Source organism: Poecilia reticulata, linkage group LG3, assembly GCF_000633615.1.
Source record: "Poecilia reticulata strain Guanapo linkage group LG3, Guppy_female_1.0+MT, whole genome shotgun sequence".
NCBI lineage: Eukaryota > Metazoa > Chordata > Actinopteri > Cyprinodontiformes > Poeciliidae > Poecilia > Poecilia reticulata.
The window spans coordinates 19,497,630-19,515,643 of record NC_024333.1 but is presented as its reverse complement, the minus strand read 5'-3'; the positions used below and the strand labels follow the sequence as shown (position 1 = coordinate 19,515,643).

At 39.9% G+C, this 18,014-nt stretch overlaps 2 protein-coding genes across 5 annotated transcripts in view; one reads left to right on the top strand and one right to left on the bottom strand.

The window, feature by feature from the left end:
• Window positions 1-12,695, top strand: part of rnf111 (ring finger protein 111) — a 29,986-nt gene extending 17,291 nt beyond the window's left edge. Inside the window, exons 4-14 of one of the 3 annotated variants that reach the window (XM_017304138.1) lie at window positions 1,773-1,970; window positions 2,831-3,198; window positions 3,778-4,024; window positions 5,751-6,108; window positions 6,198-6,323; window positions 6,429-6,546; window positions 7,438-7,521; window positions 8,833-8,928; window positions 9,190-9,276; window positions 9,665-9,768; window positions 11,070-12,695. In XM_017304138.1, coding sequence (XP_017159627.1) covers window positions 1,773-1,970; window positions 2,831-3,198; window positions 3,778-4,024; window positions 5,751-6,108; window positions 6,198-6,323; window positions 6,429-6,546; window positions 7,438-7,521; window positions 8,833-8,928; window positions 9,190-9,276; window positions 9,665-9,768; window positions 11,070-11,187 — 1,904 coding nt within the window. In that variant the 3' untranslated portion in view covers window positions 11,188-12,695. The remainder of the gene's footprint in view (window positions 1-1,772; window positions 1,971-2,830; window positions 3,199-3,777; window positions 4,025-5,750; window positions 6,109-6,197; window positions 6,324-6,428; window positions 6,547-7,437; window positions 7,522-8,832; window positions 8,929-9,189; window positions 9,277-9,664; window positions 9,769-11,069) is intronic. The other 2 variants (XM_008405362.2, XM_017304139.1) reach the window with 2 other exon arrangements.
• A 2,787-nt stretch (window positions 12,696-15,482) lies between these two features.
• Window positions 15,483-18,014, bottom strand: part of myo1ea (myosin IEa) — a 61,279-nt gene continuing 58,747 nt past the window's right edge. For both annotated transcript variants that reach the window (XM_008405358.2, XM_008405361.2), the window contains 2 exons: window positions 16,855-17,024; window positions 15,483-16,776 (listed from right to left, as the gene is read on the bottom strand). In XM_008405358.2, coding sequence (XP_008403580.1) covers window positions 16,700-16,776; window positions 16,855-17,024 — 247 coding nt within the window. In that variant the 3' untranslated portion in view covers window positions 15,483-16,699. The remainder of the gene's footprint in view (window positions 16,777-16,854; window positions 17,025-18,014) is intronic.

Here is an 18,014-nt window from a genome sequence, read left to right as displayed (position 1 = left end):
AAAGTAAACACCTCTTGATTTATAAAAAAAAAGTGAAAACCACAAACCTCAATGTTTTGTATTTCACTTTTAAGTTGTAGTATTGCCTAACTGTGAAAAGGAATGACAACAATGAGTAGTTTATATATATTTTTTTATAACGACAAAATCTAAAAGTACCCCCCAAAGTCACCGAATTTGTGCAAGGGCAAAAAGGCAAAACAGTACGACCATTTTTAAAGTTTAGCTGTAATGCAAAATTCACATTTTGCACTTTTTTATGTTTCCGTATTTGGTCACAAAAACAATCCAAGCTCCTAAAAAAAAAAACTCCCAGCTGTTTTCTGGCAATAAGTTAATTTGTTTTTGTGTCTGGAAAAGGAGTAGTTTCCAAAACTTCCCCAATATTAAGTTACTGTGCAAGGTCACGGCACTGTGCCGTTACCTAGCAACCTTAGCAAAGCCCAGTCCGTCACCTAGCAACCAAGCGGAACTCCAGCCTGGTTGGTCAGCTGGTTTTAGTGCTGCAGGTGATGTACAAAGGCTGCTAGAAGAGACCATTGTCCTCTGTCTGCAGACATTTTTATGTGCAAGTGTAAATGTTGAGTTTAGACGTGTGGCCAACAGCAGCTTATTTTGATTTAAAGTGACAAAAGTCCTAAAAACCAACTCATCCTGGAAAGAGCTCAAAATAGGTAGAACTGACCAGACTAAAATCTCATTTAAGAATGATTTTGTGCAAAAAGTGACGGACATACTTTTTGAAAAACTCATCCTAACAAGTTCAAGGAAGCGTAATAGGTTGTAGAAAACTATTGATCAAGAAAGTGCTCATTTAAAGAAGCACATAAAGTGCAGAGTGTATGATGCTTTGACTCGTTTATGTTTCCAATAAAAATAAATTTGAATGCAAACTGTTCAAAACATCCAACTATCTGCATCCTTATTCCTACGGGTTTTATCCTTGAAGTCAAAGCTTTCCTGATGTTACACCTTTTATTTTATTCACTCAATTTAAAATGGCTTTGAGGAAAATGTGAACTAATGTAGTAGTTGTGATAACAAAAACTTGAATTAAAAGACAGAAAAAAGTGTTTATTAATTGAAGAAGTAAATTACTACTATGCATCAGTGAGCACCAACTTGTGCATAAGCCAGCAGTCAATATAGTCGTACCAGTTCGTTAAAAGCACAATTCTCAGCCTGGGACTGAATGCAATCAAAACACTTCGGCAGCAAAGCAATATAACTAAAGCGGACTGTATTGTGTGTGCTTCTTTGTAAACGCTCCTCAGTTGTAGAAACAAACCTTATTATCCTCTCAGTATTTGCAGCCTATCTGCTTTTCATATTCACAAATGAATTTTTCTCTCCCTCCCCTGAGAAATGCAAACACTGGGAGGCCTTTCGCTTTGGTCTGCATCACTGCCCTGTGTGGATCGCCAACGCTAAAGTTTTAAAGTGCTCCACTTTGAATAAAGGAATAAACAAAGAAACTTATTTCTGTTTTTTTTTTGTTTTCTTGAACATAAACTTGACGAGCCTTTGTCATAATTAAAGAAAAAGCAAACATACAGAGGCATTGTACTAATTGTGAGACATTCATGCAGCTTGCTTGTCTTTGTTTCTCTTCTTCTCTTATAAAAATGATTGAATTAGGGAAAATATCTACACTAGCTGTAAGCAAACTGTTTCTTTTTATTTTATCAGACTCTGGAATCACTGTGCATTAATTATTGTCATTAATATCTTTTCTAACTATCTCAATTTTTATTGTTTTTTTTCCTCTGCAGATCTCTCAGTCGTACCAACAACCTCCGGCAGCATTCACACTCAGACAGTAAGGTCGTCCTCGTCATCGTCATCCTCCCATCACGCCTCTACCTCTGAGCTCAATGACGCCCCGGGCCCCTCCACCAGCTGCGCAGGTTCAATGCCTGAAAGTGTGCACACACAGAGAGCCAGTGGTTCTGCTCGCACAGCCGCAGAAGGTAGGGTGACATGAGGACAGTGAAACCAACTACTGTTGACTGATCAGCCGTGATGTTCTGTCAGAGTCTGGTTTATGTTTACAGAATGGCCACATATCCTTAAAAAGTCCTTAAAAATTAATGCATCTGAAAGTAAGGCTTTAAAATGTCTTAAATTCATTTAAAAAAAGGAAAGTTGGCCTAAAAGATGCAGTCTTTTTTTTCTTGTAGGACTTTTGACATTTGAGACGTTTCTTCATTTCATTCTGTGACTGAATGCTGTTGTAACTCGCTGCTAATATACCCTCGCTAACTAGTAAAAGGTATATTAGCAGCTATATATGGAGTGAAAATGGAGGAAGGAAGCTAGCTAGCTAGCTAGTTTTTAGCTAGGTAGGAGAAATGGAAGGAGAAAAGCTAGCTAGGTAGCTAGCTAAACCTAACTAGCTAAGTAGCTGAAAACCTAGCTAGGTGGCTAGCTAAAAAAACAAGTCCGCCTCCTGTACTAGCCACCCCTGTGCTGGAGTCAGCGAGCTAGCTAGCAAGCATGCTTTTTTGTATCTCTAATGGATTAAGTAGTGTAAATTTATTGCCAGATGGCTGGACGGTGATGGTCTTAGCTATTGGATCACTTCTCTTGCCGACACACACAATGAAATTTGTGCAAAAAAAAAAAAAAAAAAAAAGCTTAGCACTACAACGGTAAAGGCTGTTTCTTTTGTACATTTCTGATGTGATACAGATCTTAAATTTAATTAATAATGGTCTGTAAAAGGCTGGAAGAAGTCTTAAATTTGAGTTGGTGAAACTGATGAAACCCTTGTTTTTAATCTAATTTGTGTTGAAATAATCTATCTTGTGATTTCTTTTTTCCTGTTCAGATGACAACAGATCAGGCTTGTCTGGTACAGGAGGAGAAAACTCGGGCACAGCCATGCCCAGACTCCCATCCTGCTGCCAGCAGCACTCTCCGTGCAGTGGCCCCTCTCCTGGTCACATGTCCCTCAGCCACCCCCATTCTAGCTGCTTGCAAGCGTCCTCCTCTCAGCAGACCGCCGGCTCTCAGCACAGCCACAGCAACACTCACCACTTTGTCCACCATATCCATCACCCTGCACCACAGCCCCCAGGAACCTTACCCTTTCAGGAGCCGAGCTGCCCTGTGGAACGCCCCAGTGCTCTGCCTGCCCCCTGTGCTGGAGTTAGCAACAGCAGCAGCAGCAGCAATGCATCCCACTACCACGACCAGGTATAAAGGAGCTGAAGCTGCAGAAACACTAAATCTTCCCTTGTATTTTTGGTCAAGTTTCCACTGCAGATATCTTAGTACATTCAAAATAAGACAAAAGCAACTCTTCAGCACAATATAGGAGCTTGTTTTAAGTAAGTAATTCCTTTATATTGATGAAAACGTATTATTTGTAAGTGAAATAATCTGCTAGTGGAACAAGATATTTTAACTGGGGAAAATGTTGTTTTTCACTGACGGATTACTTGCTGAGAAGCTGCTTCTAGGGTAGTTTTGACTTATTTACTCCAGGAACTAGACCAAACATACTTGGGACGATTTTGTGTTTTTTGCAGTGTGTTGCCACCATGTACACACATTTCAGCAACAAGGCAGTTCAAAGTGTTTTATTTGTTATATGTTTTTATTATTATGGCTGTATAAACTTAAAGTGCTTCTTCATACTGCAGGATGTCTGAAATTATACATATATTTTCTTTTATATTTGTATGAAAAAACTACAACTTGTTTAGCAGATTGAAATAGATACTGATGCCATTCAGGTCTTGCATCGTCAGTGTTTCTCTTCCCCTCCCACAGCAAACCCTGCCAGTGGACCTGAGCAACAGCAGCATTCGAGGCGGTGGCGCCGGGGGTGCTAGTTTCCATGGCAGCACGTCAGCCTTTGACCCCTGCTGCCCGGGCTCCTCCTCGCGGCCCCCTGCTTATGTTTCACATGCCACCCCAGGGCCCAGTCAGCCAGCTGTGGTGGACTCATTCAGCTCCTCCATGGTGGCTCAGCCACAAGCACAACCTCAGCCCTGCAGACATTACATGCACCAACCCTGTGAGTACGAGAAACCGGCAGCAAGAGTTGCTGATTCCCATAATAATTCAGCATAGAGAAGGAAGCTGTGTGACGAGGAAGAGTGATTGGTTGCACTGCTGCGCTTTTCTTTTTACACCAGCTATCTTTGAGTCTGTCGAGTTTATTTGTGCCGCACATTTCAGAAATAAGGCAGTGTGAAGTTCTTTACATGATAACGGGGTTTCCTCCAGAAAACTCGCTACGCCCGGGAGGCGATGGGGCAGTCATCCAGCAACCCTCTGTGTTTTTGAGTTAAAAATGTTGACAGGAAATTTTAAATATCACTGGCTATTAAAATGCATTATTAACGATACTTAAACACTAAATATAATGTCTTAAAAACGGCTAGCGTAAAACAATTTTTTGCTCTTCAGTTGTTTCATCTTTTGGTCTGAAGCGACCAAAATGTTTTGATGATTTATCTGTGACTTGTAACTTTATTTGCTGAAGTTGTTAGCAGGTAGACCGGTAGAGACAGGCAGTGGTTATGCAGTTCTGGTTTATAGAAATACCATGTAATAATAATAATAACAGTGACACTTTATTTGAAGAGGTGTGAATAATTCTGACATGATGCTATCACAAACATGACACCTGTTATGAACATGAAGGAGTTTTCATGAATGAACATGAAGGAGTTTTCATGAATGTTTGACTGTTAAGTGTCATTCTGTAAATTATGACACTTAAAGTGCAAAGTTGACATTTATAATGGACTTTTAATGCAAGTTTTAATGCAACGTTGTACTAAAGTGTCATTATTTGCCATATCTTGCAAAGTTGACACTTCTTATGCACTACCAATGCAACTTTACATTAAAAGTGTCATTATTTTCTGAATGTGAGTCTTATGCACAAATGAAATGAATCTTCAGCCTGGTGGGGGGACAAGTAAAGCCTGGTGGCCTGCCAGGCTTAAAATACCCTGGGGGAAACAGAGTGGTAAAAATACCTGCTACAATACAGAGTCAAAATAAAGAGAAGTAACAAAAAGTTGTAATACAAACTGGAGTTGATCTGTGCTCCTGTTATTATGAATCAGAGGCAACTCTAAAGAGATAGATTTTTAGTTTGATTGAAAGGAACTCAGTATTTCATAATATTTCTGGAAGTTCGTATTATTATATACGGATAAAGGATAAAAACTGAATGTTTGGTTCTGGTTAACGCAAAAATAATTTCCGTTCTTTTTGTGAGATTCAAACCAGTTGAGAAATTGACCTGAAAGTCTGGCCCGGCTCTCCATTTGTTTCAATAATATGTCATGGTTAACAGGGTAATGATCCGGCGTGGAAGTCCAGCAGAACCAGCACTGTGGTTCTTCCACAGTCTGTGTTTATGTGGATGTCATTCCGTCCATCCGTCCGTCCCTCCATGTCCCTGCAGCTTTTGGTTTTTGCAGAATCTAAACTTGAAGTCTGCAAAGTTTATTCATACTTTTAAAGTATTTTTAAAAAGGACTGGAAATAAATAAAACACTTTTTGTTTTGTTTTTGTTTGGAAATATAATAATTCAAGTTATATGAATAGCTTTTTGTGATCTCTTGCTAATCATAAAAAAGAGGCAATTGGAAACGCCTCATTTGTGATTCCGTATCTTAAATGGAGCAAAAGCCTCATTTCTAAGCACGGTCTCTCTGTTTTGCTGTCAGTTTGGTTTGAATAGATTTACTGACTCTTCCCCTGTTTCTTTCCCTGTTTCCAGATGGCTCTCTAACGCGATCCCTGCATCATCAGCCCTCCTCCGCCTGCCCTCACTCCCACGGGAACCCCCAACTCACGCCGCAGCCTCCTCCACAGGGCGAATTCCTCATTCCCCACTCCTTTCATACGCCACTGCCGTCCCATCCTGCAGGCCACTCGGTTCCTCCGGCGCCTCCACCTCCCCTCTCCGCCCACCACCTCCCCACTTCTGCCGTGCCACTGGCCCAGCACCTTCCACCGGACCACCAGACCCTGCAGCACCACATACCGCCTCTGGGGCCTTCGGTGCAGAGGATGCATCAGCACGAGATGCTGCAGAGGATGGAGGTCCAGAGGCGGAGGATGATGCAGCACCCCACGTGAGTGTCGGCGCCACGGATTCGTAAAAGTTGGGGGGTTCGAGGGGATGTTTATTGGTGAAACGCGTGCTATTTGTTTTGCTTTGCAGGCGGGCGCATGAGCGGCCACCTCCACACCCCCACAGGATGCACCCCAACTACGGCCACGGACACCACATCCACGTGCCACAGACCATGTCTTCCCATCCTCGCCAGCCTGAGCAGAGAACGACATGGTGGGTTTATGGTTTCGTCTTTTAATCGATGACGTTTGTGTTTCTGAAATGTCTGGATTTCTGCCTGCAGCACTGATGTAATAATGACTCTTTCCTGTTGAGCAGGGAGCTTGGCATCGAGGCTGGTGTACCAGTGGCTTCATACACTTCAGGGCACCTGCACTCTCACCTGCCCCACTACCATACTCCCCCGAGGCTGCACCACTTCCCCATCTCCTTAATGGTAGAAGAGACCTTTGCAACTATTAGCATAGAAGATAACAAACATTTCATACAAAGTCTGTGTTGGATTCGTTCTGCTGGGCCTTATTTCTAACACCAGTTACCTCAGAAACAGTTCCTCAGACCTCATGAATTATGCATTAGCAATTAACTTGAGCTCATTAAGCACTTTAAGTCTGCGCTCAACAAAACCAGAGTCCTTGACCGCCGTCTAAAACATGTTTAGTTTGCAGTTTTGCTTTATAATTTCATAAACACACATCTGTTGCCTTCGCTGTTAAACGGTAGGCTTGTCACAGTAAAAAAAATTCTGGACCATAAATTGTCCCAGAAATGATTGCGATAAACGATAATATCGTTTTGAGACCATTTTCAACATGTTTTCAAAAATGGATAAACTTTAAATTCTAGTAAATATTTAACTTTGGAAGTGGAAGACATTTTGAATATACAAAAACAACAAATAAAATTAATTGTGAAGTCTCTGTAAACAAAGGTCAAGTTGAGACTGAAGCACCAGTTTTTGGTAGACAGATAATTTGTTGGTCTGTAATGTTTGTTCTGTGTTCACTAATAGGTACATTTAAAAAAAAGGAGAAAATGATAAATAATGAAAATGGAAATTATTGAGTTTTCTTTTAATTTATCATGCAATAAATTAATTTTCTATTACTGAAATACACTCACAAAACATTTTAGTTTATTTCTAACTACATGCATTTGTGTAATGCCTAGTTTTGTTGTATAAATTACATTTTCAACACCAGATATTTGAAAATGTTTGTTAAAAAGTTCAGCATCTCTTCTCTAGTTATATGCAATATTCAGGCTTTAAGTGCTTTTCAGGGACTTGTAGTAATGTTTTATACAAACCCATCTTTGTTTCCTGCAGCACACTACTGGCATTTCTGAAGTGACCTACCCGCACATTAGGTACATCTCATCGAGAATGACTGGCTTTGGAAGAACCTACGAGGTGAGAACTGCACCTGTCTGCTGCTAAATCAGCTTTTTCTAAAGATGAAGAATCAAACTGCTACAAACACACACGCACACGCACACACACACACTGCTGCATTCAGTCCCATCAACTCTAACTTTAGTTAGTTTTATCCAGTCACTAAAGACAGGTAAAGTGGATACTCAGTGCTTGGCAGCTTGCTGTGTGATGTGATCCCTGTTTTTTCATGTAGTTGTGAAACTTTGTCACCAGAAGTAAGGTTTAGACTTTCCATTTGGTGATGCAGACTCAGTTTGGCGTCACACCCTCAAAAGCCTGATTCTAGAGTGAGAAGCAGTTCAACATGGTGGCGCCGGGTGTGTCCGTTTTTACCATTCTTTCAAAATGTGACTCAGCTACAGATGATGATGAAGATGATGATGATGATGATGATGAGGCCAATGAGACGAGTTGATCAGCTTTTTCACTCTCTGACCTGACGATGAAGAGAAATTGGGTTTGGCTAAAAATTTTAAGAGCTATAATATGAGAAGATGATTTATTAATATTAGGAGCAGAGGTCATTGTCCCACCTTGTGTGAAAACGACAAAGTAAAATAAATAAGACAAAATCATTGGGAGTTAGCATTTGAAACATTTGTTTCTAGCGTCTTCAATTGGCGTTTTGTGCTACTAAAACAGTCGTCTTCCATCCTAGACCATGCAGATCCTTAACTTTGAGATTTCATAACCCACGACAGACGGCGATTGAAGCCATAAGTGAATAAAAAAAGAGGAACTGCGTCTTCTTTTTTTTTCTTCGCTATTCTTCACCCTCTTATCTCGGACCCACAATAAACCGCAGCAGTGTCTCAACATGGGAAGGAAAATAGCTTCCTTTGAAATGGCTTCTTATATCTCTTTGCTTCCTCTATGCGACTCAATTTTGTAACACTTCACCGACAACTTTAAATGGCAACAGTGTTTACAGTGTTATTGTCAGGGTGACGCCTAGTTATCATTAGAGGGAAGAAAATGTAGATTTTTCAACAATCAGCAAACTTGGTGGAGTCAACTGAGGTGAGGCTACAAGCCGCATGGTTCAAAGCGTGGGGGAAAAAGTTGTGAAATATGAGTCCGAATAGATATGATGTATATATATTTTTAAATATATATGAGTCCGAAAAATACGGTACTCATAATTTAAAAAGATTCAACTTAAATCTGCCGCTTTTAAAAGCTACCAAGACGACACTTTGTCATTATTTGTGCTACCTGGCTGAGCAAACACTCAGGCTCTCAGTGATGTTGTTGAAGGAGAAGCTGAGAACCGTTTGTCTCCACCAGGACCTGCTGCATTTAGAGGAACGACTTGGGACTGTGAATCGAGGAGCCTCTCAGGGAACCATAGAGAGGTGCACCTACCCACACAAGTACAAGAAGGTAAAACCTGCTCAGAGTGTTTCATTCTGTCTCACAATTTCTCAACATGTTGGACATACGTGTGCATGTCTGCTGCAGTGCATTCTGGGACAGAGTGCGCAGTGGTCTTTTGTGCTCTGATGTTTTAGAAAACACTGTAGTGTCTTTTACCAGAGATTGCAGCCGTGAAGATAATGTTGGGGGCTGGGGAGGGGGGAAGATTCCTTAGAGGTTTTCAAATGTACCTAAACAAGCAATCTAACACCCTGCCACCCAATACAGAAGGTGTTGGAGAGAGACATTGACCAACAGTTAACCCCTGAAGCTTGGGCATCTATTGGGAAAAATATGCACGCAACCCCAGAATCGGTGAGAATCAAAACGAACAAATCAATTTGGAAACATGTCTCTGCTCACATGTACGTTAGATTTTATTGTTATCCTTGGGGGCCGGGAAATTCGGCTGATATCTTTATTTTTATTATTATTATTATTATTATTATTATTTGGATTACTTTGATTTGTTTAGCATTGAGACTAGAGATAGAAAGTTTTCTTTTTTGTTTCAGGACCAAATGACCATTCTCTCTGTTCCCAAATTTTAAGTTTGTTTTGTTGAAACAAGGGAAAAAGAAGTTACTGTTATGGCCATCTGTTTTTAATGTCATGTTAGGAGTTTAGTTGAGCAGTTTGAGTGATTTTATCGAGAGAATTCGCTTTTAAAATTCATGCGCCTCCAAACGTTTCTCCCCGACAGAGAAAGCTGCACGGCAAGCAAGATGAAGATGAGGGGGCTGATGAAGATACGGAGGAGAAGTGCACCATCTGCCTGTCGATACTGGAGGAGGGGGAGGATGTCAGGTAAGCCTCTCCGCTCTCCCGGGAGTTCCTCTTGCCTTTTTCTCACAGCTTTAAATGTGTTCAATTATCCGTTCAGAGGGGCGTGTCTGTGAGCCCGCAAACACAGGTGGGGAGACAGGTGCAGTCATTCCAGTTTCCTGCCGTCCAGCGGGATTTTCATTTTTCTCTAAAAACAACCCAAAGGAGTTCTGGTAATCAGCAGAAAAGTCCCAGAGTGCCTTAAAATTACCGGCCTCATGGAGCTGCTTTTTGGCACAGGCTCAGGTTTTCCAGGAGGAGACGCTGCCCCCTGATGGCAGAAAGGCTGATGTGTCTAAATTTGATATATACGATTTGCCTTTTCTTTCTCCTACTGCGGTTTATTCCCAATTCCTGCTGCTCAGACCGAATCTTAATGACATTTACATCAGGGTGCTTGAAATTCTTGAAAATATTTGAATTTCAGTTTGGTCTTTTCAAGGCTTGGAAAATGCTTAACATCTGCATAAAGCCTGTGGAAGTGCTTGCTGCTAAAACTGCACCATCTTGCAGTAAAGTACAATCTAAATTTGGAAAACGTTATTAACAGTTGAAGCCAGATATTTTCATACACTTAATAAAAAGACACACATTTATTTTCTGTCTGTCTGAAGTTAAATCAGGCTAAACTGTTCTTGTTTTAGGTCACTTTGAATCACGATGGCAAATGAGAGCTTTTTTTTATTTATTATTATTTAATTTCATTTTTGAATATTTATTATTCCTAATGTCTCAGTGATTTATTGATTTGAGTAATCAAAATAAAGTTTGGCTTTTATTTTAAAGAAAATTAATTCAATTGGCACTTTTTCAGTAATAAATCCTACCATATAATAGTGAATTTAAACTGTCGTCTTCTGTTTGTTTGTATTGTTTTTATTTCCAAAGTTTGGTGTTGAAATTTTGAGAACTTAAATTGAAAACTGTACCCTGAACCCTACTACATGCAGATGCTGTGTAAAGGGTAATTTGTTTACAAAACCAACCTATAATTACATTTAAATGTCTTCGCTTTATGATATTCGAACTGTTTTAAACACGGTTGTTTTCTAGACATCTGGACCATCATGAGCTGTTTGGTTGCATCTGAAAGGTTGTTTTACACCAACTCAGGGTTGTTCTTGCACTGAGAATTTGATTTTGAGTCATTTGATCTGATGAAATTATCTCCTTTCTCACCCCAATAAACAAAGTTTGCTGTCTGCAGTGGCCGCTCTAAGGAGATGTGCTCAGATCTCGAAGCTCTAAAAGTGATCTCCGTGCGTTTTCCCCCCTCCCCGCAGGCGCCTGCCGTGCATGCACCTCTTCCACCAGCTGTGTGTGGATCAGTGGCTCCTCACCAATAAGAAGTGCCCCATCTGCAGAGTGGACATTGAGGCGCAGCTGTCGGCCGAGAGTTGATGCTGTTTTCCCAGCAACACTTTTGTTTGTTCGGAGTTTATTTTCAGATCATATTAACTTTCTCTTCAGTACTGCAGTCAACCAAAGATGGCACGAATTACCTGCGCAGCTCTACTACTACGAGGAAAAACAACAACAACAACAAAAAAAAAAAACCCTAAAACAAAAAAGCATCGAGCCTAGAGTGCCAGCTCTCACATAGTAGAACAACAACTAGATTTCTCCATTATGGATTTAAGATTTTATTGTATTTATGAAGCTTTTATGTAGCTTTTGATTGTTTCCTCAAGTGTCATTTCCGTTTTGTTTCTCTGCATGTTTCCTTGCAATGCATTTCTTTGCACATATAACGTGGGCTCAACACGGCCCGCCGAGTTGCAGGTGAGGGGAGCTGCTCTAGTAAAGATGCATTTCTGTAAACCTAATGCCTTGCTTTACTAGAATAGAATGTCAACCTTCAGTTTAGACAAAAAAACAACAACAAAAAAACATTGCAGGATTCATTTTACCAGTCATTGTATTGATTAGTTTATGTTTAGCAGATGTGGATTGTTAGTGAAAGATGTTTTTTTTGTTTGTTTGTTTTTTTTTTTTCTTTGAAGTAAATCAATACATTCCTAACTAAGGAAATATGTTAACAAATCAGCTGCTGTATTAGTGCACACCCAGTATTTCTAGAGTGGAAATCAGCTCCATGGTTCACCTCACTCCCAGAATATGCACATGCTTTGCTACGACTACACCACCCTCCTGCACCTTCATTTGGCGACGGCACCCTCATCACCATCCCCGTGTATTTTAGGGAGCAAGAAAAAGAATGTCACACCCCCGCCCCCCTCTCTTGACTGTTGTTTCCAAACTGAGCGATTGTCGGGAACTGCTGTGAATCTTTTCTCATTTTTTATTCCGTCGGGTTTCTTCCCACAGACAGACGTGCGAAGCCTAACTAAAGTTTTTTTTTTTTTTTTTTTTTGTGAGATGATCTCAGGCCTGTGAGTGTTGGAAGAGATTTGAAAACTGGTGATCATGCTGTTAACTTGATACTGGCAGTGGCGTTGACTTTTTAATCTCCTGTGTGAGTGTGTGTATGTGCAGAGGGGAAAAACACAGCTCAAGTTGATATTTACTGTTTGTTTTCACACTTCTAACTGATTTCGCCACCATCCCTTTCTGTCTCTCTGTAGTTGAGCAGCAGCGTCCATTTTGGATGCTGTGGAAAGAAGAAAAAAAAAAAAACACTAATACTGTTGACTAACTCACTTGCATAGACTTGCACAAGAGAGAAAACGGTAGATTAGTAGTGAATATGACAGTGCGCTGAGGCCATGTGTTTCCACTCTGATGATCATGAGAAAAAAAAAAAAAGGAAAAATATTTTGAGCTGAGTGTTGAAATGCAGTACTTAAAGCAGGTATCCATGCATTCATTGACTTAAAGGCACCAGGATCATATTATGTGGGATTTATATTAGTTTTGAAAAATAATATTAATAAACTTGGATAACTCTTGTTGAGTCCTTTGATTGATGTTTGTTTGAATGAATGTGTTTTTGAATTGAGTGATGAATTTGAGGGACAGAAATCAATTTTTGTTTCTCTTCTTTCTTCCCAGATCATGAGTGTAATGCTTTCCATTTTCATGCAGCTTAATATTTATTAAAATACATATATCTTAATATGTGTTATTTTTGGAAAAACACGGTAGCTAAAACAGTTTTACACACGCAAAGCAAATCATACAGAATGAAAATCTCAACCTAGATCATCATTCAAACGTGTTTGAGCATTTAAATAAAAAACAAATTGTGATTTTTTTTTTTCAGAGGTTTTAATATCGCATAGGATCGATTCTGTATATTTAGACGCATAAATATTCTATTTTGACCATAATATGGCTGTCACCATCATGGACCTTACCACAGGGGCCGCGTTTCATTGGCTAATACCCATTTTACGTCACAGCGCAGCTACCACGTGCTTGCGCGTCTCAGAAGCTTCTGTAGTAAATACATGCTAATGTACATTGTGGACTAGCAGACCGGCAGAAAGGTTTTGCGTCAGGACTCGAAAAAGACTGATTCTCTGTCAGTGGGGTATCTGTACAGGCGATGTCAGGTATCCTGATCGCATTTGTGGAACTAAAATTCACAGATTTCCAAAATCTGAAACCGAATGTCTTGCTTGGATTAAAGCTTGTGCACGACCGCATTTGCAGCTCGACCGTCATAGATAGGATCAATAAGAACAAAGTGTCTGCTGGTGTAAGTATTATTGCTTTGCTTTCTTTGTGTTTAGTGAATGAAAAAAAAAGTCAATAATGACCACATCCATTATGAAAATCTTTAAGCCAAGTACAGCATAATGGCAGTACCGATACAACTTCTACACCTTGAAGCCTGTCTGTTACAGTCTTACATTAGTTGAACAGATCAATATGCAATGTGTGCCGTATCTGACATACATTAAAGATTTTATTTTACCTGAAAAGGCTTTTTACTAAACTGTAATCGTGTTAGCCACGCTAGCACCGAGTACCGTGTATCAGGCCTAGGCACATTTGAACCCTCAAAACCATGAATGCCCGACTTACCCAGCCTTGCAAGAACAATAGGCTTCAGTGATCTTGTCCATAGCTATATCACGTGGGACTTTCGAGGGGCGTTTCTGGGCAGAGCTTGGTAAGGTCCATTAACTCAGTTTCCTCGGAAGTGGCGGCGTTCAGGTTAAGAAGTGGGATTCCAACATGGCGACGGCCATAAACATTGTGTATAAACATAATTTAAAGCTTTACTTTCCGTCAGCAAACACCTTTTTTTTTAATTATTATTTGTTCAGTTTAAAGCTGTGGGCGCTACATACAGCATTTACTTTAATATTCCGCCACAGCTTACTGTTGATCGGAGGAGCGGCCATATTGAAGCGCGACGTTACAAGTCGTAACTGGGGGAAATGGTGGCCGTTGATTCGGTACTTCAACTGAAAGAACCCCAGTCCAATCACTGAGTGAATATCCTGGTTCTTCTACTGGTTGAAATTCCTGTTTTAAAACTTTTGGACAAAAAAAAAAATGTCATGTAATATTCTAGTTTTCTTAAAGGTGTAGTTTGGTTTTTCATTAGCTGAAAATCATGATGTCCAACGACATTTGGAAACGCTTGAAAATATCACGGTGTGATATGGATCTTTATACGAGTTCAAATTTGATATTCAAATTTATTGAACTCTGCATGTAAACTAAATTAATAACTGAAGGAAAATGTGTCCCTCAGATCCCACCAGGTCCATGAATTATATCTATACATATATTTGGTCAGGAAATATATCCATACGTATATTGGTATATTTTGGTGTTGTAGGGTTTTTAGGGCCTGACTTTTTTTTACATCCTGCACCAAACAATTTTACAAATTCAATGAGTCTTTAGAAAGCCTTCACAACCAGTTACAATACACACTTTCAAAATTACAAGGAATTTAGGCTCCTTGAAAATAAAATACTAAGTAATTAGGCTTATTGAAAGTTTTGTGCTGCTGTACTGCATACATAGAAATAAAAATGAGAATTGTGCGTTTTAAATTATTCCTTAAAGTTTTTTTCAGGAGGCAAAGTGAGGTTGACACTTGTTGCAAATCAGAGTAAAACTAAATGTTAATTAAAAAGAAAAGAAAATATGAATCTTGCCTTAAATTTAAAAGGGGGTTGGTGAGTAAGATTTGGTAAAGATGTACGTTCATCTAGGAAGAGGGTTTTGGACCAGTGAGCAAGTTTTTTTCCTCTGTAGTCCTTGTAAGATGTGTCTGACTCTTTGTCTGGCTCAGGAGTGTTTTACAGGAATCCAAGAGATGCAGCCAATATCCTGCTTCACAAAACACTCTGCCACGTTTTTTCTTTCCACTTAACTTTCCAGTTATATGCTGGTAAATGGCACAATGAAGCGCATCCTTCTTTAAAAATTACCTTCTGTATCTTTCCCTCCTTGTGAAGGTTATCAGCAGCCAAGTAGTTATTATTTCGACAGAAATAAATGCTTGGCTGTCCGAGTTTAGCTACTGAATTTATCCCAAACTGCATTCTTTTTAATGGTCAGCAGGGGGCGTTAAATGTCTGAAAAACTTGACTAAAGCATCACTTATTGAAACTCCTGGTTTTGCTTGATATATAATGTTAATCTGGAGAAGGTGTTACGAAAAAACATCTGATAAAAATCAGTAAAGCATTTATTCATGCAATATTACAAAGTTTAATTAAAATACTCCTCTATTAGTGTGTGTTGCACAAAGGGTCTGTTCACCAATCTTATGACCAAACTGTTTATTGATGCAGTTTTATGAAAAAAAGTCCCAGCAGGCTTTACTGACTACAGCATAATGTGGTCGTGTGATTCAAATAAAACTAAGGAATGTGTGTTAGGACTGCGGCAGCACCGCAAAAGATGTGCAGAAACATTAACCAGAAGCAGCTACAAAAAAAACAGCTCAACAAAACATAAATCCATACACCAAGTCCTCAGCTGTAGCAGAACTAATAGAAACAGCTCTGTGTTTTTCAAAACGGGGATAAAAGGAGAAACTAAACGTACATCCTTTGAGTAAAAACACAAATCCTTTTAAATTCTGCCCACCAACAGGCATAAAAACTCACATACAGAAATGAGATCCAGAAAATGCCTGTTTGTCTTAATTTCATGTAAACAAATGATTTTGCTCAGTAACTAGGTAACTTTATTGCTTTTGCTCGTCACAATCGGCCCCTTGCAGACGGAGCTTTGTGGCTGTGACGTGAACGTGAGACGCCGTCTGTGTCCAAGGTAGTACCTGTCCCAATAAAGTGCTAATACACCACAGACCTCACGCTCAGGCTACATACTGGTGTCATTAGAAAACAAAAGCAGAATAAAAAGTGAGGGAGGTTTTCCAGGTAATACTTCACCTCACTGCAATGCCCTCAGAATCAGAAGAAAGAAAAAAAAAAAGTCCGCTTTGGTTATTCAATTTTTAAAAATCCTCATTCAGCATTTTGATTCTTTACATGCCTGTTAAATGTCTGCATCACAATAAATATTCCTGCTAAAACTGAAATCACTTCAGTTTCCTTCAACCTTCATCTAGAAGCAACGTAGTGGAAATAAAAGTACAAAATAAATCACAGCCTGGTCCCAGAGATTTAGCCGATTTCGTTTGAATGCTTCGAAACGCTGCAGCGCACATCCTCTATAAGATATAACACGGTAAGTAAAGGGAATACAGAGATCCATAAATACAATAAATAGTTTGTTCAGTACTCAGAGGGGACAGACCCCGGCGGTCTTTGTGTCTTTGGAGAAAAGCCTCATCTTTGGCCCAACAGAACCGATGTTTGGTCTGGCGGCGTAACTGAGCGTTACGTTGGGTGACTGTAAGGCAGCAGTGGAAGAAGAGTCTCACAGTGTTTCCTCTCCCCGACTGCGGGCTCTGCGTCGCCCTCAGAGGCCAGGGCCAGCGAACGCATCACGTCGCCCTGACAACCAGCAGCCTCTAGATCTTGGTGACGTAGTTGTTGGGGAAGAGTCCCTGCTTCCCGCGAAGTCGTCCCGTCCACCATCCAGAAGCGTCTGCTCAAACAGAGTCAATGAGCGACGGAGGAAACGAAGCCGTCAATTTTTTTATTCACCATTCGTAAAGACACTCACCCTCTTTGATGATGTCGATGACGTCGTCGGTGTTGAAGCTGAGCTCGTCCGTGTCCTGAGCGTCGTACGCGTACAGGGCCTTGCACTGCGGCACCTGGGGTTTGGGTTTGGGTGCCGGCTTCGGCCGTCCTCCGCCTGGTGCAGGCCTGTGGGCTGAAGGTCGGTGGGCCCTGATTTAAAACAAAACAAAAAGAGAGAAAGCCAGCTCTTGAGTCAGGGTGAGTTGCCTGCTGGAGGACGCTGAATTAAATATTTAAAGCCCATGCGCTGCAGTGACTCAGGGTAGCAAAGGTTTGTTCGATGTGCATGCAAACATCTGGGCACCCCTGCTCTTAAAGCAGAAAACGTCTCAGAAAGACGAAATATTAAACATTTCTACACCGTTCCAGGAGAGTTCACCTCTTACTTGTAAGCTTTATTGTTTCGCAATAACAGAAATGGGAACAAGAATAGAGCAAAACTTTTTTATTTTTATTTAGTCTCTGTTCCCTTTTGAAGCTGCAGGACTGTGCAAGTCATGACAAAACATTCATATCTGTGTATTTTGAGGTATTTTAGGATTATTAGTGTTAAGATTTCTTAAGAGAAATTATAAAATTCTGTACAATTATTTCTCCAAGCACACTTTTGTTTCCTGTGGCTCAGTTTTGAATAGGATGAAAGGATTTATTCTGATTTTTGTTTCACCAAGTTTATATCTGTGCAGATGTAATTCCGCATTAAAACCACAGCAAACCTTTTTCCTTTTCTAGTTTCTGATAAAAACAACTTAAATTCGGCAAACGGGGGATTTTGTTTTACCAAAAGTAGCCAAGTAGCCAAAAATCTGATTTTATCAATTTTTAACTATTTAACCATTTTCTCAGCAACAAAAATAAACCAGGGGTGCCCAAATCTTTGCAGTGAATTGTCTAAATTCAATTCAAAATTGAATCTATGTGATAAAAAGGAAAGTAGATCCCCTTAAACGTCTATGGTTTTAGCATTTTTAGCAAAATACTCAGGGCTTTTGTGATGTGCCACATTTTTCACAAATCCTCTTTTTTTTTAAATTTATTTTATTCATCAATATAATGTTTTAGTTTAACATTATGTCGTTCGTTGGCTGTTTAAGTTCAATATATTTAAAAAATAATAATAATATATTGAATACAAAACCA